Source organism: Micrasema longulum, unplaced genomic scaffold (genome assembly GCF_059751315.1).
Source record: "Micrasema longulum isolate JH-2025_06_02 unplaced genomic scaffold, ASM5975131v1 h1tg000333l, whole genome shotgun sequence".
NCBI classification, from domain to species: Eukaryota; Metazoa; Arthropoda; class Insecta; order Trichoptera; family Brachycentridae; genus Micrasema; species Micrasema longulum.
This window is the reverse complement of record NW_028277537.1, coordinates 208,135-235,724: the sequence shown is the minus strand read 5'-3', so window position 1 is coordinate 235,724 and position 27,590 is coordinate 208,135. Positions and strand designations below refer to the sequence as shown.

General features: G+C 31.4%; 1 protein-coding gene across 1 annotated transcript in view; it reads right to left on the bottom strand.

Annotated features, from left to right (window-relative positions):
* Positions 1–24,696, bottom strand: part of LOC148282394 (uncharacterized) — a 50,314-nt gene extending 25,618 nt beyond the window's left edge. The window contains exons 1-4 of the mRNA XM_088225132.1: positions 24,068–24,696; positions 10,902–11,121; positions 8,796–8,930; positions 1,303–1,670 (exon numbers count right to left, since the gene is read on the bottom strand). Coding sequence (XP_088081258.1) covers positions 1,303–1,670; positions 8,796–8,930; positions 10,902–11,115 — 717 coding nt within the window. The 5' untranslated portion in view covers positions 11,116–11,121; positions 24,068–24,696. The remainder of the gene's footprint in view (positions 1–1,302; positions 1,671–8,795; positions 8,931–10,901; positions 11,122–24,067) is intronic.
* Between the last annotated feature and the right edge of the window lie 2,894 nt (positions 24,697–27,590).

Below are 27,590 nucleotides of genomic sequence, written 5' to 3'. Positions count from 1 at the left end.
CGTATTTCGATCATCAGTTACATGAAGGTAAGGTTATCAGTCTCACGCTTCAGATGCCAGCCCGGAGACAGTGAAATACTGCAGTAGATAAATCACATAAAAATTACATTTCACATTGACACTTCCAGAAATCGAACCTGGGATGTTATTTCTCAAACATGGTTGGCGCAATTTTTTTCGCAGGAGGCAAAACGAGCAGTTCACAATGGAGTTCTAGGGCCAACTCTAACGTATAGGAGTGAAGTAAGGAATTGAAAAAATAGTTATGAAAATAAGCTTAATGCTGTAAAATGAGATCCCTCAGGCGAATGTGTGGTAAATCAATGTATGATAAGTGCACAAATGTCGAGATCCGTAAACTATGTAAGACTGAGACATGCATTATCGACAGAATCAAGAAAAGGGTACAGCGTTGGTTTGGACATGTAGAACGAATGGACAGCAGAAGAACGGCTAAAAGGATCTACGATGCGAATGTTGATGGATGCGGAAAACGAGGAAGACCAAGAAAGACATGGCACGATCAAGTCCATCAAATACTTGTAGATGGACATGTCAAGGGTAGGAATAATCGGCGTGCGTGCGTGGCAAAGTGTATGAATGTAGAGGAAGCGAGGTATGTATGCAAATATAGAGTGATATGGCGTTCTATCCTCTCTGCCTACCCTTAGGGGGAAACGGCGTGATGGTTTGTTTGTTTGAAACTAATCTGATATAATCAATATGTTTATTAAATCAGTCTTCTTTGTTTATTCTCAATGTTCAAATATTTAAAAAATAGTATATTGTTGAGTGTCCTCGGTACGAGTAACCCCAGTGAGGTTACAATATTTTTATTATTAATTATAGTTTATATGAATGTAGAGGAAGCGAGATAGAGTGAAATGGCGTTCTATCCTATCTGCCTACCCCTACAGAAAACGGCGTGATGGTTTGTTTATTTGTAGTCTTCATTCTTAAGAAAAGACGGTTTAATGTGCAACTATTTTTATGTGTAATTATTATTATTTTAATTTTTTATTTTTTTTTATTTGCAGCACATCAGACCAGGAGGCCCAATAACAGTGTATTATTGATGTTATAAAACTTTGAAAACAATGTATAGGAATTTTTATTTTTTATTTATTTAAATTTTAAGATAATTGTGTAAATATTTTAGATTTTTTTTTTGAAATACTTAAAAGCGTCATCAATCGTAATTGCCACAATTTAAACAATATTGGGGCTACGCAATGACACACACTGCGATTAATATAACATTCAGATCAGCTTTCAAAAGCTTAAAAATGAAAATCTTCCTACCTGAAAGTTCCTTTCACTGGAGCCCCCGCTTCTCCCGCTTATTTTTCCGACAAAGGTGTCTCCTTTCCCGACGGACATCGTGGTGGAGATGCTTCCATTCTCCGGCTCCGTGTCCCAGCTGGCGGACGAGGAGCAGCGCCTCCCGAAGCTTGCGGTTATGTCCCGCGGGGACGGCCCCAGGTCCAGCACCGTGCCGGTGGAGTCAGGGCGGCTGAAGGCGTCGGGGCTGGACGTGTGGCGGCTGGTGTCCTGGTAATCTGAGTACTTGGTCTCTTCTTGCTCGCACAGACTACCGGGAGACCATATGCCGCTGGGGCGCGTGGAACTGCTTCTGTGCTTCGTGCTCAAGTTTAGAGGTAGATCCTCATCTGCGGGAAATAGAGTAAATTCAACGGTAAATAATAACATATTTTCATTTTTTATGAATGATGATGATAAATTTATTGATGCGGGTGAGATTCACTAACCAACCAATCCCCGTAAATTTCTAGACATTCATAATACCCTCTCTAAAATGTTCTCTATCTCTGTTGTAATATGTAAATATTCATAACTTCAGGGGGTTAAATCCAGTCCTTGCCTTTAAAAATTTAGACAAACTAAAATACTGTTAATAAAAAAAACGTATTTTAATTTAGATGTTTAAATTTGTTGCAGCAGAGAGGGAAAACACTTTTGAGAAGGGAATATGGAAGTCTAGTCATTTACAAGGCTTATGACCTGTCATCGGCTAGTTTAAGTGGCCACTTTACATACTGTGTAACACTCACCATTCTGCCTATTTTTAAACATCCACATTTCCTGAACTCTTCCATCTGTTGACTTTAGTGAAGTAAAAGAGCTGAAACCTTTAGCACGCGGGTACGATTCATCCGGCTGAACTAATTCACCTACTAGGCAACGCCTGAAAACTATTTTCCAATTGTTATGCTTCTTCTTTTACCAAAACCAGCTGATGACAGGTCACAAGCCCTGTAAATGCCTAGACTTCCATATTCCCTTTCTTTTGCGCTAAATAAAAATATGAACAACTCCCTAGGGAGGAAATCCAGCCAGTCTGCAAGCATTTCAATTATTTATTGTCAATTTTTGATGGAATTCCATTGTGATGATATAATAACTTATATTTAATAAATACAATAACTTGTATTTAAATATTTGTTATTAATTTTAAATACTCGGTGCACTTCTACTAACTTATTTGACCAATTAGCGCTTCATCCCTCTAACAGGCATCTTCCTACTGGTTGGTAAATAGTATACAGTACAAGGATCATTTATATAAAACTAAATATTATTTTAAGTCCACGGAATCAAACTAAGGTAGCAAATAATGGTGAATTTTAAAATATATCTGCTGATTTCTTAAAATTCTATGGCTATTATTATATATTATATTAATTTCTCAAATTTCTAATCTGGATCTTTATGATCTACGTTTAAAATTTTAATGTCTTTTAATTGGTCAAAATTTTGTTTTGATTAATTTAAATGTGATGCCTAGTTTGATACATCGTTATTTAATCTACATGTATGTGAAACAAAATGTTCTTTCAGTCTGTGTGAAATTGATCTCCTATTTTGCCCCAAATATGAACCAGGACAATAACATGTTAATTCATATATTCCACCATTAATGTTTGACCCAAAGATTTTTTATTATAAAACCAAACTAAAAACTATTTTTTTTAACACTTGTTAATTATTTTTTTGATTTCCAATATAATTTAATTTTAACCACTTTTTACTATCCGCTTTGATAGATGTAAGTCCAGCGTTGATTGGTAAAATAAATAAGTGGAGGTGTACCGAGTATTTTAATTTATAATTTATACTTAAATACATAAGTTAGAGTATCACATTTTATTTTTCATAAAAAATACTAATAGGAATGATTTATACAAAATAGAAAATAAATTAAAACAAGTTACAAGTCTCAGCAGAATGTCCGTACGAGGTTTCCCCAGAGCATGAATTATGTCATACCTAAAACCCGTACGACTTTTGCTCAGAGACATCTCTCATTTATCGCACCGAGAGTGTTTATTATTTTGGAAGAAAGTATTAAGCTCTCAAGGACAAAAAATATTATCAAGAAAGGAGTTAAGGACTGTATTTTCCTTAGTGGGAGGGATTTAAGTAGGAAATTTCTTGATGATTTTCCAAACGCTTGAGTTTACTGTTTATTATATTGATGTGCCATATATATGTTTAAAAAAAATATTTTTTATAGTTATTTTTTATGGTTCTAATCCTATATTTGTGGTGATATACTCATGTGTATGTGTCAAATAATTGCTCGTCCCATCTCAACACAGGACTTTTAGTCCCATGGAGTTGGGACTTATTGTCTCAAAAAATGTACAATAACCGTAAGTATGTAAATAAATAAATAAATAAAATAAAAAATATCACTACGAATAAACAATATTATGAAATCTAATAAAAGAGTAATAATGCGCAAGTTTCTCGTAGCTAGCGTCATTATTCTGAGTTTGAAATACTTTTCGTTTCAAATTTATGTAATGTAAATTTTTTTTGCGAAATTAGATAATCAGTGAGTTTTTTTCCTATGATATATTTTGTTTTATATTTTAAGTCGTTTATTACAATGGTACTCTTGTAATAAACAAATAAATTAATTAAAACACGAATATTCTCAAATAATAAAAGATGACGTAAATGAACATGCTATGAATGCGGCGTAATGCAACATAGTGAGGTATTTTTCTTTTCATTAAAAATTCATCCAACCTTCTGCTAAACACTATTTTCATGTTATTTACGTTGTTTTGTGCATACACATAAAACTATATTTTACACCGCCGCTTCGATCGCGTGGTATTAGAGATAAATTAGTTTTGTCGTTTAAAAATAAAAAAATTCCCTGTGGAATGATTAATTTTATCGGAATAAAAAAAAGCCTGTATCGATTGCCGGTCTTTCAACTATCTCTATGCACAAAAAACGACGATCCGCTAGTCTATGGTGACGTAGCATCATTATTCTGTTTTAATATTAATTCGTTTTTCCACTAAAAAAAATCCCGAGGAAGTGATATTTTTCTCGGAATGAAAAGTAGCTTGCAACATAAATCAGCTCTTTGGCTATCCCTATGGCAAAAATCACGTCAATCGGTGGCTCATTTTTAACATGAAAGAAAAATGTATTTTACCTTTAAGAATTTTCCCTAAGAACGTGGAATTTTTTTCAAGATAAAAAGTAGCTTATAACACTTCTGGGCTCTCCGGCTATCCCTATGCAAAGAATTACGTTGATCGGTTTTTCGGTTGAAAAAAACACGAACAAACAGACAAACACACTTTGCATTTATGTTTATAGTGTGGATTCTCATTAGACAAAGCTTTTGTAATCACTATACAAACTGGAATCATAAATAATTACTTTTTAATCGGCAATTTGATTAAAAGGCGTATCCGGTTAAAAGTGTCATGAAGAGACATGATTTAAAAAAGCTGAGATATTTATTTAAATACACGATACAGTTATTTGTTGTTTGTGATAACAGCTCAGAACAGGGAAAGGATGTGACTGATAAGAGCTTTAATTTATACACGATAAGGTTAATTAGATTGGTTTATTCAGAATGTAACCGAAGAAATTAGCTTGTTTTCCTGCGCTAAATACAAGAAAATGAATATTTATGAACGAAATCGCAAAAAATAACACACTGCATTCCGAGAGTGTCGAGTTTATCGCGTTTTGTTGGAAGTATTAACAAAATAAATCTTCATTCGTTGATTGATATAAAAGAAAACCTATTTCAATCGAACGCATTGGTTCGATTCATAAGTTTAATAAATTAAGATAATGAAGGCTTTACGAAACATTCTAACGTATCGGAGACAAATTCAAAATTAACTTTAAAGAGTACGTGATTACTGACCAGAAAAAATATTGCAATACATGACTTGATTTATTAATATCATGTTTATATAATTCTACCGGTTTTAAAAATATATTTTTTTTACACAACTGTATTATGAAAATACATATCTTACCCATACTGAGAACAAAATAATAACTTTATACTCTAAATTATGTCATTCGTAAAACGCTAACAATTTATCTACTACTACTACTACTATTGTCACGCCATTTCCCCTAAGGGTTGGCAGAGAGGATGGACCGCCACCCACGTCTATTCTGACATACAGGTCTATCTTCATCCACATACATCTTCTGATACATACCCTTCGGTTCTGCTAGCTTTTGATATGACCAGACTTAAGATTTAGGTTTGTCTGATCATGTCACGTCTTCTTTGGTCGTTCTCGTCCCACGTTACAGTTCATTTTTGCTATGTATTCCCGTTTTACCACTCTTTCGTCATCCATTCGTTCTACATGAACAAAGCATCTCAGAGACCCTCTTTTTCGCGTCTGCAGCAAAGTCATTTGTGGAGAACACACTGTTTCAGTTTGCAATCAGTGTAAATAATAATAACGTAAAATATATAAATAATTTGCCTAGGGAAAGATTTTACATTATTTTGAAACATGCTTTGAATACATATTAAACAAAATAAATCATGTAAAACTAACGAATAAAAACACTTTTAATTAAAAACACATTTTTACGTATTTGGCTTGAACCAGGCATTGATCCGTGCTCACCCCACCCTTATTTTCAATTTCTTAATTGCAATTTTATACTCGGAGTACTTATAAATTGTCGTCGTGGACAATAGAAGTAGGGTTTGATCGATAGTTATGTTGATTTTCAACTGTATTTTGCAGCATCAGAGTGGAGTGTCTGATTACTCTAGTATTTGTGTTTTGTGTTATGGGAGGTAGTGAATATTTTTTGTTCGCATACAGTAATAGATCTTTTAAGTAAGTTTGTTTTACAGACGGAGAATTAAATTATCATATTTACTTACCGAAGAAGCTTGTTCTGGCTAGGACTCTTAAGATTCTTAAGATTCTTAAGATTTTTTAAGACTCTTAAGATTGTTTATTAAAGTTTTTTCTGCAATTATTATTTTTTCGTGCAATGTTTAATTTACATATCATCCAATTATAGCGTATTCCAAAACTGATTGACATTCAGCATAATATATTTTTATTAACTATTTTAATAAAGTTATAGCACATTCGTTGTATTGAATAGAGGATTGACGGAAAATTATACGGACAAGTTAAATAAGAACGCATATCAGAATTGTTTTATCAGATAATGCAATATGCAGAAATACAATCCTTGAGTTGTTTTTTACTCAAAACGGAAGCCGGCAATTCACTAACGATAAACATTCAAATATTTATTATGCAGGTAAATGACATCGGGAAAACGATTTAGCTACCTTTAATGTGTTGCTTTGTAAAGAGTGAGAGATGTGCTAATATACCGCTATAAGATACGATAAAAAAAACCTTATCAAAATACTATGTAAAAGTTAGTAAATATTTGTATATTCCTACTTTTGTTACTGTAATTATTTATTTAAACACTTTAAATACAGTTTACATACAGGCATAGGTCATTTCTGGCTGTGTCACAATAAACTGTGTCTCTGTAATCAACTAATGTAAGTATAATGTTTTTAATAAATAAATAGTCTGAATAAATTTTATTTATTTTATTTTATTTGGTATTTTTACAGCTATTGTATAAAAAATAAGTAAAAATATATTAACAATACTATAGCCAATGAAAAAAAATCCACTGTTAATTTAATAATGTAAAGAAAATAAGAAAAGAGTTTACGTAATTGTATGTGTGTGACGTTTGTATTTATGTGAATGTGTGCATGTGCGAATGAATGAGGAAGAATGTGCATGTGCATGTGCATGTGCGTGTGTGAATGAATAAGGGAAAGCGTGCGTGTGTGTGGGTGCCACGCACGTAAGTATGAAAAAAATAACAATTTAAAACTTGTAATTATATTGAAAAGGGTTCAGGAAAGAGCTTGGTAAGAAATTTGATTATTAAAAAATAAAAAATAGTTAATACCTACTTTCGAAACCTTTTTGTAAATATTTACGCCAAGTAAAGTTATAAATTGAATTTTTTTAAAGTATGGTAAATTTTAAAACCTTATTGTAAAAAAAGAATAAAGGCAGGGATTTCGTCTTAAGGCAGGTTATTTCTACCTACCCAAACTGTTCAATTTGAGAAAATCAGTGGTATATGAACATACTGTAGGTATATTTTAATATTTTCACTATAAAACAAAACGTTTATTTATATATGTGTGTTTAAAAATAAAAATAAATTACTTTAAATCTACATTATACTATTAAGAGAGCAGGAACTAAAGATAGAAGGAAAGAGGGAGGTGAAAGGAAAAACTATTAAAACTGTAATTAGTGCCCTGACAAAGAGACGGATTCGTCTCAAAACCAGTAGACATAGAAAAGTACGTAAGTCGTTATACATAATTCTGTACTATAGAGAATTAAATACGGGAGTCCCCCTTTTTGCCGTTTTGAAGTTAAAAATGCAGAAATTATCGCAATAAACTATTTTATGGGTAAATAAAACACAGAAGTCTATTTTCGTAATTTTTTTTTCAAAAGTAAAAATAAAATCTCTAGTTAACTTTTTATTATTGCAAAAAAACATCCGTCATCCCAGATGTGCTATTTCAATGTGAACTATTATTATGGAAATAATCATTATTTTAAATAGAAAGTTCTTCATAGATAAAAATTATCCAATTATGTTTTAAAAATCACGCAATCAAAAAATCTTGTTTTCTGAACATTTATTTTAATGTGATTCCTTTGGTTTATCCTTTATGGTACAAAATTATCTTCTAACATTTTAAAGTTTGTTTATTAACACTTTGCATCTCGGAGCCGTGTAAAAACATGATTATATAACCACGCGTTGTGTCCCGGTTCCGTGTTTTCACGTGATTTACAGGCTGTTCAAAAAAGTGCATTTATTGACATCTTGTGACTTTTATTAGTATTTTTTTGCTGCTGGTAAACCACGTGAAAACACGGGACCGGGACACAACGCGTGGTTATTATAATCACGTGTTTACACGGCTCCGGGATACAAAGCATAAAAAAAGAGTGAGACGCTGTAGGTATGTGTGCGAACATCGCAATGTGGCTCTCCATAAAGGCTAATGTTGGCAAAACTATAATGCAAAAATGAGTTTTTAAATTGTTTTAAATAAATATGAGAAGTTAGAATTGATTTAACCCAGTATTTTCATAATTATGACACGTTTATGAAACTATTCACAAAGCATGAAATTTCACAAAAATGGGCCGGGCATAGGGTAAATTTTATGGGTATTCGGCCGGTGCTCAAAGTGTTAATGTTATCGATTGTTTAAAGGCAGGGTTCTGAAAAAATGGTTGCTATTTCCTGAAATAACAAAACTTTATTTTTATATAGGTATTAAGTAGTATAATAAATCAGTTAAATGACAAAGAAAGATCTCAAAAGGGGAATAAAACTATAAGCAGTCTATCAGATGAGGGCAGGGGACCGAAGATACATCTATTTCTTACCTTCGTATGTATATTTTTCAGGGGTCCTCGGTGGTGAAGCGGGTGGTGGTGCCGGAGGTGCTCGGAGAAGAAGTGGGGGCCAAACACAGGAGGCGTAGCCTAAAGGGGCGCAGTACATCAAGGCTCCGAGTTCAGCTGAGAAAGAAAATGAAGTAATGTAGTTGTAAAACTGTTGTTTATTGAAATTTTGGCCTGTGGAGGGGTGGCAACAGCTCTAGTTTGCCCGGGCTTGTCTCTCCCGGTTTACTAGCAATATAATAAACTAACATACCCTATCACCGTCAGAATGAGGAAGCTCATTGTTTTTTAAATATTTTTTTATCTGTTTATAGACTTTCAAATTAAGCCGATTTTTTATATATTTTTATATATTATATTATCATCGCTACGATTTTTTAAGGTTTTGTATTTTTTCATTACTTCACACGTGACGTCACTAGTTACCTCAGTGAGTTGTCCTGATTGGCGGTATAACTTCCCGGAAACCAGAAATCTATCATTAGCTGATTTGGAAAAACTAGTGACTTTCACACATTGTCAAGAAACTTCACCAGACAACTAATTGCTCTAATTTATGCCTCGAGTAAGAAAATATTTTTATGTCCAATTTTCCGTAGCACTGAACTTCTTCATTGGAATGACAATGCAATGCCATAAGCACCATTGGGTGCAGTTTATGTATTTTGTAAGTTGCAGATGTATGTATAAGCACAACACTATTCCTTTGTGTTCTTTAGATAAATTCCATTGGATTTTTTTTCTTTCGGGTAAATTTTCATATATCTGGAACTTTTTTAATGTGGCAAACTGGCTAAAATACGACTTTCTAAAAATAGTGACTTTCTTGTTTATAATCTGGACAATGTAACCCAAAAGAGTTAGTGACTAGGAAATATTACAAAAAACTATAAAATTGAAATATGTATTTTGTAAAGAAATATCTTTAACTTATTACGCAGTACCTGAATACGAGCAAAATATTGTTTTCAGGAAGAAAACTATCAACAATGTTTTTAGTATGTCCAAATTCTTGCAGACAGGCTGGATTTTACTCCTTAGGGAGTTATGAATAATTAAATTAGATGCAACTGAGGGAAAACACCTTTGAGAAGGGAATATGGAAGTCAAGGCATTTACAGGGCTTATGACCTGTCATTGGCAATTTTTTAATATTTTTATTATTATTATTATTTTTATTTTCAATCCAATATAAAATACAAATACATAGTTTACAAATGAAAATGTTTATACAACGTGGATGTTCAAACAAAGGCAGTATGGTGAATATTATACAGTGTGTGAAGTGGCCACTTAAACCAGCCAATGACAGGTCATAAGCCCTGTAAATGCCTAGACTTCCGTATTCCCTTCTCAAAAGTGTTTTCCCTTTTTGTAGCAATGAATTTGGAAAAAAACTATCATACTTAAAAATGAATTACCTAAATCTACCTAAACTGTCAATAAATTATATCTGCCTTTAGTGATTTATGCTTTTTGAGATTAATTGAAAGTCACATCATTGTTTTTCTATAAAAAATAATTTCGATTTGTGCATCTTTTTTCTACTTAAGGAACCTTGGTAACTTTTGTCCCTTAAAGAAAAAAAATTACGCTTTAAAAGTCGTATTTAATTCATGACTTACTTTTTCAGGGTAAGTGACTTTCGCCTTAACGGCGATGACATATATAGGTATATTTAGAACGAATAGATCGCTACGCGATATTTATTAATTAAGTTTGAACTCAAAAAAAATACGTCGCTAGAAAACCGCAACATGTTTAGCCTTGACAGTTGTGACGTCAAGATTTGTGACAATGTTCTAAGCAAATTTGAATGGCAGGAACAAATAAACATGAATCAGGACGTATTAGGGGCGTGGCTAATGGGATAACCGTTTTTGCGAGAATTCAAAATTACAAATTTAATAATATTATAAAAAAAAAATTTTACTTAACATTTTTTTTTTTTTTAAATCCGAGATTTCCCTATTGTATTCTTCGTTAGCCACAGAATTATTATGTGTGTGAAATAAAATAAAAATCCTGATTGAGGGTTTTCTACTAGATGGTTTTTCTCGTACATATAAATCTCAATAAACATCTCACCTCTCGCTCTGGCGTACTCCTTGAGTCCTTCAACTCCAAAGGTAAAATCCCTCGCCGTAGGCACGAAGGAAAAAGCTCCGAGCCGCTCCCTCTCCCTCTCGCAGTAGGCGCCCAAGGTGAGGCCTTCCTTTTCCCACGGGGCCTCCCGCCCTCGCGGAGAAGTGGGGGTCGGCGGGGTTAGCGGAGCAGGCGGGGAGATCTGCTGACGCGGCATGTTCTCCTGTTAGACATAAAATCATAAACATTACATTAGTATTTTATTTATTTTTCTGTTTCTATTATAATTATTACGAAGCTTACTTTACTTTTATGTCAAAAACACGTATAAATCATTTCTAAAAACTGTATTCTAACTTTTAAACTTAGTTTGAATAATAAAACTTATTTCAAATTCGAAAATATAGCAAAAAACAAAATTAAATATTTAACCCGCTTTTCTCAAAACTACTATTTTTAGCTTGAGGCTATTTGCCTTTGCATATTAGTACTATTATTATGAAGGTGTAAAGTGGAATGTGCATGTTTTTTTTTGGTTGAGAATCTTTATTGATTAAAATACACATTGTTACAAATAAAAACAAATTATTGTCATATTTTGCCCCGATAAACTATTAAATAATAGTTTGCCATCGTGCTCAGAAGAATTTAAATGAAAGTGTACGAACATAATAATATACACATATAAAATTATTAACATCGAAATTGAAAATTTCAATTTATCTCTACAGAAAAAAAACCTATATTAGAAGGTTTATAATATGTAAATAAAATAAGTGAGAATGGAAAGAAAAGGTTAAAAAGAAAATAATAAAACTGTATTTAATGAGAAATAAAAATACTGAGTTCAAGAATGTTTTACGTAAATAATAAATCAATACAGAAACATTCTGTCTATGAACCACTTTCGTAATAAAAACATTTTTTTTTTTAGTTGGTGCAATTAGTGTCCTGACGAAGAGACGGGAATGTTTCGAAACCTGTAGACATAGAAAAGTAGGAAAGTTATATGCTGACATTTATTGAAATGTTTTGACGCAAAGTTTATGCTTTAAATAATATGTATTATAGCAAATTTCATTAGATATTTTTTTTTTTTTTTTTTTTCTGTTGGAAATGCATAGACTTTTTCCGACGATTCGAAATGGTGTTCGGTTATTATATTGCTATTATTTATTTATTGCCGACTCTCCCGTTATCCGCTCACTGGCGAAAAATTATAAATGAAATCAATGAAAAGTGTAAAACGTATTTGTTTGTTTATTTTGTTAAAATCATAAATTAAATTCAGTTTCAACCCTGTCGAGTAACATTATATATTATGTAGTGAGTAGCCACTGCATATACGACGTAACAATAAAGCCCTACTTTGTCTATGATTAGGCTAAGCACTGCCTACTATTTGTAGCACTTAGGGAAATATCAACCCTTAATACTAACCTCTTACTTGTGTCACCCTTATTGCATGATGCGGCATTACATCAATAACAAAAACATCAGGATTTATGAAATAATAGCTAAATTTTTCCGAGGGAATATAAAATATAGACTTTTAGAATTAAAATCAGGTAAAATAGAACCTGACTTAAAATAATCTCTTAAACTACAGGGTAAATATATCAAAAAGGGTTTTGACACAATATACGTTACAAATATATTACTCAAGTTTTCTTCGACTGTTTTTTCACAGTTTTAATATGATATTAGTATGTAGGTGAAATAATTCAATTAAACGAATCTCACCCGCATAAATAAAGGTTTTAGCTCTTTAACTTCACAAATATCAATTAAAGGACTATAGATGTTAAAATATGGGCAGAATGTTAAATTTTACACGGTGTGTAAAGTGGCCACTTAAACCAGCCATTGATAGATCATAAGCCTTGTAGATGCCTGGACTTCTATATTACCTTTTCTTCGATGTTCTTAATCTCTGTTGTAATATGTTAATTATGTAAAATAATTAATTGAGATAAATGTAGGCAGTTTTTAAATTTTGTATAGCAAAAAAGAAATCAATCATTTGTGCCGTTTTGTCTTAGGGGTAGGCAAAGCAGAAAAAACACTATATAACTCTATATTTACATACCGACCTCACTTCCCCTGAATTTTTACATGCACGTGCGCCGATTATTCCGACTTCTGACATGTCCATCTACAAGCGTTTGTTGAATTTGGTCAAATCATGTTTTAATTTAGGCAAGAACAAAATTAAAATTTATTTCGTAGATAAGCGGAGTGTAAGATTACAGTAAAAATCAATAATTGGTTACAATATTTAAGTTAGTCCAAATGTTTGTAGACAAAAGACTAGATTTCACCCCTCGGGAGTCATTAAAATTAAAAAATGACAACAGGGATGGAGAATACCTAAAATGAGGGAATATGGAAGTCTAGACATTTACAGGGCTTATGACCTGTCATTGGCTAGTTTAAGTGGCCACTTTAGACACTGTGTAACATTCACCATTTTGCCTATGTTTGAACATTTATTTTTCTTCAATTCTTCCATTTGTTGGTTTTAGTGAAGTTAAAGAGCTAAAACCTTTATTGTTGTGAAGAGATTCGTCTGAATGAATTCTTTCGCATACTAGGCAATGCCTGAAAAAAATTCTAGTTTTTATATTCCAAATATAATTTAGGTCCTTTTCACAAAATGGTATACAAAACAAAAAATTTAATAAAAAATATTTTGTTTTGTTGTGGTATTTGTTACAATCAGTATAGTGTAAAGTTTCCGCAAACTAAGTTTTGTAAAATTTCCATTCAAAATAAACGTAAAAATTGCACTTTTCAATAAAAAATGATAAAAGCCCCATTAATAATTAGTTTCATATTTTCGTTTAGAAGTACCTTAAATCCAATTAAATTTGTAATTACCAGTGACCTGTTTCATGGCTATCTTGACATCTTTAAGGCTCGTATTGTTTGTTACATTTACACTTAAACAAAATACTTTCAAATTTCGTTATTAACGAAATCTTGTGTTTACAATTTTGCATTTTGTTTTGGTATAAAAAATAAATATATTACAATATAATTTGACTATACGAAAGACGTAAATCTTAAATAGGTTCTTAAATGCGAAAAAATGTAATCTTGCATCACCTGCATTCATCAGGTAGGTAAAAATTACTAATATTTGTAAATCTTGATAAACAAATAAACAGACAAAGTGAAATAACAAATTATTGATTTGATTTTTTATGTATAGTTGCACTTCAGATTGAAGGCGATTAAAATAAGCACAGTTTTATTATAAGTTTTCCAACAAAGAAAAAGCGTTGGTCGTTTTACTGAACTAAATTATTCATCAAAACCTTTTAGTTCTTTAATTTTCTCCATAAACTAGCCGTAAGTAAGCATGTTGGTGCTGTCGCAAAAAGAATTTTCCGAGTGGAAATATTATAAGTATTGCTGATTATAGAGTACGGCAAACGTCGTGTGTTACGATCATGTTACGTTTGCTTGGGAGTTGCTGTAAATAATATATAGAAACCTAGACGCTACAGGGACAGACTTCACTTGTCAAAGAACTTTGATCAGTTGTTATTTTAATGAATTATTTAATTACTTCGTTAGTTAATAATAAAACAATTGGGTGACTCGATAGGGTAAAAAAGATTTCATTTTACAATTCAAATTTATCGTTAAGTAAGCAGTGTGAGCAATCAAAAAAAAATTATATTAACCTAATTTATTAGGTCCCTTAATATGGTCTCATTTTGAGTTATATGATTTTTTAAATGTTTATAACATTTATTGAGACACAAGTCCCAAGTCCTGTGTTGAGTTGGGACGAATATATTACGTATAAAACTTTAACAATTAATATCACTATATATACTCCATATAACAAAAACACAATTAAAAGATACACGGGATATCAAATATAAAAAAGGATATGTAATAAAAAAATGTTTAAAATATGTAAAAATAAAATAATAAGTTTTAATTGTAATAAATGCATTAATTTATTTCAATGTCCGATTTAAACAAAATGTCTGTTGACAGATAAATTTAGTACATTTGAATGCAAAAAATCCTAGAAAATCTACTGCAGTACGTCATTCCGTGGAGACTAGAGGTGGTAAAAAAAAATTACGACTGTTATTTTAAAATACGTATTTTTCTGAAACAGTTTCACAAAAATTATACTGTTACTGTGATTAAAAAAATAGCATGGGTGTCAAATGATACTGTTTTTAAAAATAAAAGTTTTGATGTGCATGGGCAAAATCGTATTCATCCCCGCCCCATAAAAACGAAAAATTATTCAAAAACATCAAACCGTGGCCATCGCTCCCTCTCTCCGAAAGTGAAAAAATGTCATACTGTTTCTTAAATAAAAGTTTAAATCTTTTTGGTAAAACTGTTCTAGCAGTTGCTTGTACCAGATTTTTTCCCACAAACACAGTTTAACGAAACAAAATTATCACACATTGAAGTGTCGACAGGCTTCGGGCAAGGTGGTCTGATGGCATAAGACGGGTTGCAATAATTGATGGGATGGGGTTCACTCGCCATAGGGAGACGTGGAGATCTAAGGAGAGGGTCAATGTTTACCATTAGACACGAGAGAGCTGATGATGTTTGGAAATTGATTTAAAAATAAATATTTATCGGCTCTTATTTCATTAAGATGTTATTTATTTCACCGGGCAGTTTATTAGATGGTAATCGGGTATATTGGGCCCTGATATAAAGGCGTCTGTCAGTTACAATGCATAAAAGAAAATGGTGAGCAAGTGGAAAAGGAGTAAACCTTTTTATATCCTGTAAATTTTTTCTATGTGTTGGTTTTAATTGTCAAACATCTTCTTTTTATTGATATATTATTTTTTATTTTCTAATTTATATTTATAATTCAATTTTAATTATGATGGGTATGTTTTCTAATTTATATTTACGTTTCATTTTTTAATTATAAATAGTATATTTTCTTATTTGAATTTATGCTTCAATTTTTGTTATTAATTTATGTTTATTTTTCTTTTTATGATACTATAATTATTATTAAAATTTTTAAGCATCATTTAATGAAAAAAAACACATGTTAAAAGAAGGTCCTGCTTGAACACAGGAATTTACTAGCTAGTCGGGACCTGAAACAATGAAAATCTGTACATTTAAAAACAGTGAAATAAATAAATAATCATTATTCAGCGATTTTGTATCAAGTTTAAATTTAATTTCATTACGTGTATTTCTTGGTACAAATATTTACCAACCTAGTTTTCGCTCAAAACACATGATGGAATGACGCGCGATCGCGCAGCTAGTATTTACAATCAATAATCTGTGAATTAATTAAATCAGTCAGCAAATAATGAACATTTGCCTAAATCCAGCGTCGATCCGGGGACTGTTTGTTCGACAAAGCACAGCTGCGCATTTGGGATGCTTGAGTCAATTCCAAGACCTTTTGTTCACGAAAGGCCATATTCGCATGTCAGAATGTCATTGCTGTAATTAATTCGGTGGCTAAGCAACCACAGATGTCAAATTTAAAATACAAAGCAATTTGATCCACACAATTTTTATTTGAAGTAGTTCTACATTTTGTATTTTAAGAAGCCAAATTTGAGTATAAAAAAAATATGAGAAAAGGATTAAATTAGTAATAGTCTCTATCTGAATATAGAAATAAATTGGAGCATGTATATAATACTCGGTTCACTAGTGTAGATGGACTAGCTCTCCCTTAACTCAATAATAAATACGAGAAAATAACGTTAAGAGGACAATATACCAAAAATGTATAATATGCTCCCATTAAATATAAAAAAAACAAAAACACTTATCAGGCTCAAGAGAAAAACGTATGCTGAAAATCTGGCTTTTAGATCGTGCTTTTTAAACTGATTTTTTTTTGTGCTTTTCTTTTTTATTTTAGACAAATTTTAATTTTAATTTTTCTGCGTGTAACATATTTTCGATGCACATGAGAAAACATATTTTCATTTTTTTCCAAAGTAATGAGTTTTTTATATGTTATAGAATTTAAGAGATAATATTATGTAGATATATTAGAACTTAACTATAAGCACCTGCCGACAAACTGCATTTTATGCAGTTCAGTAGGACTTGATAATTTATATTTCTGATAAATAAAAAATAAAAATTAACCTTTATAAATAGTTGAATTCTTGGGATGGTTGAGGTAAAATATTGGTTTTAAAGGTAATTTTATACTTGAATATATCATTGTCCATGGAGAGACACCTAAAACGTAACACAATTATTTATTTGTTTATATTTATTTAAAGAAAACACCAGGCATAACAAAAATCCTAATTTTCGAAATGAAGCCATTATAGGCCAATTATATTAAAATCGGGTTGCGGTCTTGTGGCTAGTGTCTCGGACTCACGGACCTTAGGTTCGTGGTTCGAATCCCACTGTACCCCAACTCGATTCCCATTTTCTAATAGTGAGTTATTTACAACTCGTTGGAAATGGCCTTCAAAATGAAATATTTGGGTAAATTATAAGAACTCAAATATTTCGTTTTAAAAAAAAATATATTTATATTTTTCTTTATATTATTAAATACAAAGCCAAAGTAAAAATCATTACTTTCATATGACAAGTAATAAATTTAGGTAAACTGCATTTTGTGTTTTAATGCAGTGCCTCAGCCACTATTGGATGCAGTAAGGGATGTAATGATGATAACTATAAAGCACTTCTGTTTTTAATAATGATTTTCATATAAAAGATAATAAATCAAGGGTTAAAAATATTTATGAATAAAATCGTTTCAATTATCAAAATTTACATTGAAATTGTAACATTTTGAGTTTGAAAATCACTCGTTTCGCAGCAGCAAAAAAGTACTAATAAAAGTCACTAGATGTCAATAAAATTCAACTTTTTTAGAAAGCTGGTAAACCAAGTGAAAACACGGGACCGGGACACAACGCATTGTTATATAAACACGTGCTTACACGTCTCCGGGATACAAAGTGTTAATATTTTTTGTTACGTTAAGGTAAGATGATCAGTGATGATCGGCTTCATGTGCCAGTCCAGAGACTATGAAACTTTCTAGTTTAGAAACCGTTTTTCAAATAAATATTTTATGTCAACCATACCGCGAATCGAACCCGAGACCTCTTGCATGGTAGACAGATGCACTGACCATTTGAGCACGAGGCGGACATGTATATGGTACCTGTTTTTATATTTCTGTGGGTACGTTAAAAAAATGTTGCCAATTTTCGTATTTATTTAAATTAACAGTATTATCATACATCGGGTGTATTTGAAACTCGTGCTGGAGTTCGTCAGGGATGTGTCTTGTCACCCTTACTATTCAATATTTATACTGAATATGTAATGAGAACAGTATTTGAGAATGGGACAAGGGCATCTCTACTAACATAAGACGAATATCAAATTTGAGATACGCCGGTGACAAAATGCTGATGCCGATAATGCTGATGACAAAAGTAGAAATATACTCATTAAAAAAAAAAAAAGCAATAATTCGGCCTTAACACTTTGTATCCCGAAGCAGTGTAAACACGTGATTGTATAACCACGCGTTGTGTCCCGGTCCCGTGGATGTGATTTACCAGCTATTCAAAAAAGTGCATTTTATTGACATCTAGTGACTTTTAGTACTTTTTCGCTGCTGGTAAACTTTGTGAAAACACGGGACCGGGACACAACGCGTGGTTATTATAATTACTTGTTTACACGGCTCCAGGATACAAAGCACAAAAAAAGGAGTGAGACGCTGTAGGTATATGTGCGAACATTGCAATGTGGCTCTCCATAAAGGCCAATGTTGGCAAAACTGTCATACAAAAATGACTTATTAAATTGTTTCAAATAAATATGAGAAGTAAAAATTGACTTAACCCAGTATTTTAACCCTGCACAAAGCATGAAATTTCACAAAAATGGGCCGGGCACAGGGTAAATTCTATGTGTATACGGCCGGTGCTCAAAGTGTCAAAATCAACGGGAAAAAGATCAAAATGATGCAATTACCGAAAAAATGAGAAAAGACTGAAAGTAACTCAAATAGGATTTGCGAGGTCTTTAGTATATTGTTTATTTATAAATGATTAAATAATAAAGTAGATTGCCCCGAACTATTAACTTTAATAAACTTTCGTATTCCACATAGACTTAATTTTTTGTTTTACAGTCATCATCGTGGTACTAATTATTCATTGAATTCGCCGATTATTCGTATGCAGCGACTTGCAAATCAATACAGCGATGATTTAGATTATTTTATACCACGCCGCTGATGATCAAGTCCTGTGTTTTAAAAAAGGATTAACAATTAAAAATTCAAATAATGATAAGTTCTTCACTTTTTTTATAACTCTTTACTCTTGTGTATGTAATTATTTTTTTAATTTATTATTGTTTAATATTTATATTTATATAAACCATGAAGTAAAGTTTTTAACTTTCCTTTTAGAGCACTTTCTTTTTTTTTCTTCTCTTCCTCATTTTTTAAAACTGCTATTTTTTTTATTTACCTTTATTTTATAAACATGTTTACCATTGTATACTTTTCTCGATGTTTTTGTTATTTTTTAAAAATAGTATGTTATTATTTGTTGTGTTTTTTACACTGGTTTTATTGTAATTATGTAAAAGGTTCATAGAACCGTAAAAGAGCTAATAAATATATTACAATATTTGAGTTTGTCGAATTGTTCATTGACAAAAGACTGGATTTCACACCCTCGGGGGTCATTAAGATCAACAAATTGCAACAGGGATGGAGAATACATTAAATAAAGGAATATGGAAGTCAAGGCATTTACAGGGCTTATGACCTGTCATTGGCTGGTTTAAGTGGCCACTTTACACACTGTGTAACATTCACCATTTTGCCAAGGTTTCAGCTCTTTGACTTCACTAAAATCAACAGATGGAAGAATTGAAGAAATATGGATGTTCAAACATAGGCAAAATGGTGAATGTTACACAGTGTGTAAAGTGGCCACTTAAACCAGCCAATGACAGGTCATAAGCCCTGTAAATGCCTTGACTTCCATATTCCCTTATTTAAGGTATTCTCCATCCCTGTTGTAATTTGTTAATCTTAATAAATGTATATTTATTAATTTGACAATTATATTCTGCATTAATTAAAGAGCTGTTTAACCCATTACGTAATGCAGACTGTTAACATGCTATTACGCGTGTTGTCCAGATGTTTTTTAAAATTTATTTTTAACTGATAATTTTTATATTTCATAATCATCATCTTCCTTTTTTAATTTGTTTTTTTAACTACGTATTTTACTATCTTTTTCGCTATACTCTCACTATGTCTACTGCCTTTATTTATTTTTTCCATGTGTTGATTTGGTTTTTTTGACCGGCTTAGAAAGGAGTAAATAATCCTAGTTAGATAGTCAAAGCAACTTTGAATAAATGTAAAATTTTACGTTTATAATATGTTAATATGTACATCTCCCTTCCCCTCCTTATCCTCTCTTCAAGCATTCTTGTCCTAATCCCGCCCAATTTACAGTAACTTAATGTCAATTCTTTAATTATTGAAAAATATTTACGAGTAGGTAGGTACATGAAAATAACATTTTTATATGTATGAACTTATATGTATTTATTTGATATGTAATATATTTTCTTTACTAACTTTGTATACTTTGTAGAAATCTGTTATTAGTTCTGAGTTTATACATTATATCTATTTGTTTACTATAAATATGTATGTAGAACTGTTGATTTCCCAAATTAAATAAATAAATAATAAGTAAAATAATAATAATGATAAATAAAAAATATTTGATATCAACCATGTAGGGAATCGAGCCCGAGACCTCTTGCATAGTAGGCAAACGCGTTGACCATTACACCGCGAGGCCGGCATACATTTTATTTTTAGTATTCTTTCATAATATGCATGCTTTCCTTTTAATTATTTTATTTTATTTTATTTTATTTTATTTTATTTTATTTTATTTTATTTTATTTTATTTTATTTTATTTTATTTTATTTTATTTTATTTTATTTTATTTTATTTTATTTTATTTTTTTTATTTTTTTTTAATTTTATTTTATTTTATTTTAATTATGTTCTATCCTAACTCATTACAGGGCTCTTGGCCTCATGGAGTTAGGGATACGATATTATTTTTTTGTAATATGCATCTTTGTATGAATAAATAAATAAATTAATATTATTGTCACAATTATGGTTTTTTTTTCTAAACAACAGAATTTTAATCCGTTTCTTATAGGGATAGGCAGAGAAAATAAAACGCCACACCATACTTTAACCCCAAATAAAAAATAATGGAAAAATTAGCTTTTAATCAATTCTTAATCAGCTCGATTACGTAAAGTTTAAAGAACTTTGACCAAACCTTTAATTTTTTAAACTATTTTTTTTTTTAAATCTTCATCATTATAATTCCCTTTCCACACCTAAGGCACTGTATTGGTACACCAATCGCAGCGTATCTTGGCCTTTTTCTTTTAAAGATGATTAGTCTTACGGTTTAGGGGCCAGTTCAGGGACTAGGAAATATTGTAGTGTAGAAACACAACAACTTATAAATTACCACTCATTTCTTACGCCGATAATACCTACTGTGATAATTTTTAATAAAAAAACTTGGAATGATGTTAATAAAGTGGCTAATATAGACTTAACAGTTTTGAAAGAGTGGTTAGATCAAAGTTACTTGACAATGAATTCAGAAAAAACCCACTACCTAACATTCACATTAAACAATAAAAATAGACCTAATCACATAGACCAAAAATCTTACGACAAAAACTGCGGGGACCATACAAAGTGTCCTTCTCAATGTGTTACCCTAACCAAAAATCTAACATAAAATATCTGGGAATAATAATCGACCAAAATATGAAATGGAAAGAACAAAAAGATTAAATGTGCAAAAGACTAAGCAAACTATTGCACATATTTTTAAAGCTTAGAGGTATTTTATCGACGGATCAATTGAAGACAGTTTATTATGCTCTAGTACAGGCAATCATTCAATATGCAGTAGTTGGATGGAGAGGGGCTTTTAACGGCCATTTTAGATCCTTAAATGTTCTACAAAAAAATAAAATTAAAATAAAACTATATATACCATCCTTATTCTAAACTACCGAACTGTTCTAGGAATTTAATGTTTTTAGAGTGGAGGATATCAACGGAAAGTGTTGTATGCTCCAGGTGCATAAGGAGAGCCTCCCATCGGACCGTATTACGGGAAGGTTGAGAACATGATGCCTCAATAATTTACCACAAAATCTACGGAAAATTTAAGGATAAATTGAAGAAAAGCTTTCTGACATAATTAACATTAACCGTATTTTGAAGATAAAAATATATGCCTATATGTGGCTGTGTATATCAATTTATTAATTTTGTGTTTTTATTTATTTTTTATGTGTTAAATTTTCTTAATTTTTAAAATTTTTTAATTTTTAATTTATTGTATTACTGAGTTTTGCATTTTTGTTTCTTTTACATATCATTTTGCAAACTTGCCAAACACAAAATCCAGACTCTTTTATGGCAAGTTCAACCTTAAGTGTTCAATTTTTTTATTGTATGTATTGTTTTTTATGCTATTATACGGTTTTTATTTTTTTTTAATATAAAAAAAAACAATGAAACATTTGCATCTTAAGGTAAATGCTTGCCATGTCTGCATAGACCTTGCCACGATCATGCCTATTGTACTTTTTAATAGTTTATTCAATAGTTTCTGAGATTCTATGATTATAAACATTGTTAACGTAAAATTTAATATATATATATATTATTTGTCAATAAAGTTCAATCCATTGGAGCTTTCATAAGCTTGTTTATTGGCTTTAAAACAATCAGTGGAACATCAGTTGCATTGCTAATTACATATTACCGTGATTAATATTTGCATTAAGGTATCTTGATAAGTAAGCTTCGAGTGCGTTCTAGGCATTTATTTTATGATCAACAATGTATGAGTTTGTCCTAAGTCCTGTAGACAAAGACTAGATTTTACCCCATAGGTAAAATTAACATAACCCATAATTAAACCAACTTGTCCAAGAATTAGTAAAATTTTAAAATATTTTCACGTGCTGCCTAGTTCGTAGGACATGTATCTATAATAATAATTTAGTCAGATAAATTTCATCCGTATCAATATGCTACATAGTCCTAACACATCTATATATCTGATCTAGATTTTTTTAAAGATTTTTTTTATTTGTTTAACTTTTTGTACCTAATTTTATTTGTACATTGGCGGGCTTATTGCCAAATGGCAATTTTTTCCCACCAACCCATTAAATAATAGTTTTATTTTTATAATTTAAATTACAGAACATTTTCAATAGAAAAAAAGCTAAAGAAATATAAAAATATAAATAAAGGTACTTGTTTATAAATTACCATTAATCAAAACTATTACTCAATAGAAAAAAGGAAAAAGAGGAGAGAGGAAAGGAGGAGAGATTAAGAAAGAGAAAGGAGATGTTTCTTCAGACGTGATTTAAACAGAGATAATGTAGTAACATCTTTGATGGTGGATGGGATATGATTCCACAGTGGAGCCGCATGGACACTATATGAGTTAGAGAAGAAAGAGGAATTTTGGATGGGTATTAAGAGAGTGCCTTGAGAATAAGAACGAAGAGGTAAACCATGAACTGATAAGAGTTGAAATTTTTCACGCAGATATATAGGAGCGTTAGGACTATGAAGTACACTGAACAGAAGTAAGAGGGAGTAATAGTCTCTCCGCTGTCTGATTTTAAGCCATTTTAGTTGCCTACGATGATCAGAAATGTGGTCATATTTCCTAAAACCAAAAATGTGCCTTATGCATGTATTCTGAGGTCGTTCAAGTTTATCGAGTTGCTCACAGCTTAAATCAGTCATGGAAACATCAGCGTAATCTAGAATGGGTAGTAGTAATGCTTGTATAATAAATTATATTATTGTTTTATACAAATCAAAGCCTTTTTATAACAATGGTAAATGAAATGATTAGTAGGTAATAAAAATACTGAAATTCCCGCCCCGATGCAAGCTTGCTTCAGCTTGTTACAAAACCATCGTATAGTAATAAAAAAATAGTACTTTGAAGTACTATTTTTTTAAAAGTATTATCAGTTAATTTCAAATTAATACTGTGCGTGAATAGTTAAGAGTACTCACCTTTTTGATGACCTTCTTTGAAAGAACTTCAGCTTTCAACTTTCATCTTTCACTGGCAAAGAATGTCACAATGAAGAATGAAAAGGGTACAATGAGTACTTAAAAGTTTATCGACGAGAAATCATAATAACTTCAATGGGGGGGTGTATTATACCGCAATGATAGTATATTTATATAAGGCACACGTTATTATTTCTAATTCTATAGTCATGTCACTTAATTTATACCTTTATGCTCTTGACGTTTCGTGTGGCTTAGTTTGTTATTCTAAGATCAAACGATAACATTGATGTTGTACTAATGTGATTGCCTACATGTACGATTGATCGCCATAAGCTTTCACACAAATGATTTAATTCTGATTATTAATCCTAGCGATTAATAATTTAAAAGCGCGGCTATCGTTTTATCGAGCAATCTAATCAAAGTGTCCTTGCTCGCCAAAATAATGTTCAATCACTTTTTTGTAGAGTCGTGCCAAGAGCGCGTGGCAACAGAAGATGTATTTATTTCACAAGTCATGGATCGCGATTTTGGATTTGAGATATCGCGGAGTATCAGATGATCGGGTGTTCCGCGGGTCGCGTGGGAACGGCACGAGCGATCACACCTAACTGAACGGTCGTTGTGATCACCTGTGAGAAGACACGTGATGGCGAGGTGTGGAGAGGGGTGGGGATCCGCCGAAAGTGGAGGGGGGCTATTAAAGAAGGCTGTGTTTCACCTTTATGTATTTTTTGTGTTGAATAACTGACTTTTGAGCGGAATTTTAAAGGTGCATAGAAGCTGTCGCTAGGAGAATTTTAATTAATGATCGCAGTTTTTTAATTGTTTTTTGAACAATTTTAAAACCACCGTAAAAGTAAAGCAGGTTCTTATTAAGGTATAATTATTTTCGTAGACAGACTGGTTAATTTTACGCGAAATATTTTTTTAGTATTTTAAAACATCATGTCAATAAATAGTCTTCTCGTAGTTTAAAACATAATTGGAATATTGTGGAGAACACGAATTTAATTTTATGGAAATATTTTTAAAAGCTCACATTTAAAAATATTTTACCGTCTTTAAGAACATAGGATGATCTTGTGTAATAAAAAATAGAAATATATATTTTTAAACCAAACACGTTTTGCAGTTAGATAATTTTGAATATTCTGAAGTTACGATTTCCTATCTTATTATTTATTATTAAAATCGTCTTCTGTAATGTAATGTATTTATTAAGATACAAAGTTGTAAAAAAAACTTAAAAACTAATTATTACAAACATTAAACTCAATGTGTTTTTGAACCGGGTTGTGGTGCCGTGGTAGTATTGTGGACTCGCGGACCAAAGATCCCAGGTTCAAATCCCACTCTACCACAACTCGATTTCCTTTTTTCCAACACAAGTTATTTACGACTTTTAGGAAATGGCCTGAAAATTTTAATATTTGAGTAAATAAAAAGAACTCAAGAATTTCGGTTTTTTACAATAAAAAAAAGTGTACTTAAGTATTTTCATTTACTATATTACAAGTTATTCAATTCAGACGCATTATGTTTCCTATTTTTACCGTATTTTCTATTCTTCATTTGATTGAATTCTTTGAGCAATTTTGTATGTGTCATCTCCCTGTTTCTGAAATTCACACGAGGGATGTTGTATTGCTAAGTTTTCTTGAATATTATTTTTCAGTACTTAAGTTTTTTTTTAAATTTTATTATAGGAGATAAGCGGCCAAAGTTTACAAATTGTTTTGACTCACACCTTGAATTGATGATTAATTTGTCAATGAGAACAAGTTATTTCGTTTAAAAAAAATGTTTATCTCTTGGAGGACTTGTGTTCTGCAGCGTAGAGAGCCTCTCTCCTGGGTGTCTTCCTTGCGCTGCGCTGGTCGGACCAGATAAAAACTGCAACAGGTACTTCGTTTGAGGCAGCTCTAAGAAATGTGGGGTGTTGAGACTAGTGGAGTACCTACAGTAGTCTTGAAAATACGCCGCAGTCACGATCCTCGGCCATATAGGACCGACTAGGAAGAAGTAACATTTATAATCGTCTTGAGAGTTTTTAAACTATTATTTTTACTAAAAATATGAACATTACAAGATATTACAATGACACACTTCAAAAAAAAATCTGAAATTTCATTGCCTTACTGTGTGTCCCGAACATTGGGTACCGTACCGTACCTTGAACCATGACCAAGGATGGATGGATTTAGATCATGAAGAGCGAATGGACAGCGAGAGAACGGCTAAAAATATTTACAATGCGAATGTTGATGGATGCAGAAATATAGAAAGACTGAGAAAGACATGGCATGACCAAATCCGAAAAATATTTGAAGATCGACATTTTAAAAGTCGGAATAATTGGCGCGCGTGCATGAGAAGATGTATGAATGTAGAGGAAGCGAAATGTGTATGCAAAGTTAGAATGATGTGGCGTTCTATCCTCTCTGCCTACCCTTATGGGGAAACGGCGTGATGGTTTGTGTATTGTTGATTGTATTTTTTATTATATTAGCCATATTTAAATGCCAACCATTAATAAAATATATGTTACCTATCAATGTTTTCTTTTTCACCATGTGTAATTCATCTTATTTAAAACTATAGAAACAATATACAAAACATTATAAAGAAACATAAATATATAGTTTTACTGGACGATTACTTTATATGACCAAGGTACGATACCATATGGTCCAAGGTTTGAGACCGTACCGTACCTTGGGTCAAAATAAGAGGTTTCGTAAATTGTCATTTCTACATAAACAACGAGTATTAATGATATACATAAGAAATCCTCTAACAATATGATTGTAAATAACCGATCTAATCAGTTCGATAAAAAAATAAACGTTCCTTGACAATCAAACATTTTATGAGACTTTGAAAAAAAACGGCCCAAGGTACAAACCTCTCCCCTACCTATGATTAAAGATTTGCTTACCTGTCCTTTTTTTAAAAAACATTTTTCTAACTTTAAAATTTTTATAAGCCTTTTAATGATTTGTTTTTTCTCTCACTTTGTTTGCATGTATTTTGTTATTGTATAATTTCTTTAAAATTAACATGTATTTCAAGTAATTAATAATGTGTACAGTACGAGTATATTAATATTTCATGCTCGATTTTTTTTAAATATTTTTATTTTTAAGCACTCTTTATACCGCATATATGTAAATAGCAGAAATGCCGTATATAAATAAATAAATAAATGTATATTGCGCGAAATCACTGTGTTTTAATACGTAAACATATTTTTTAAAGCGGATTTTTTTCGTTTATCTACTGTATATTATTTGAGAAAAGGCAATGCGTGACGTGTATATTAATAAAAAAAAACTGTAAGTTTTATTTAACTATACACACTATTCCGATTTCCCTCTTTCCTTATTAGCATAAAGCATAAGCTAATAAACTCATCTTCATTTATAAATATAGGACAATAATTATTATGTATACTTCCCTGTATGTAAAGTAAGTACCTACCAACTACCTACCATGCGTGATTTGTCCATAGATTGGA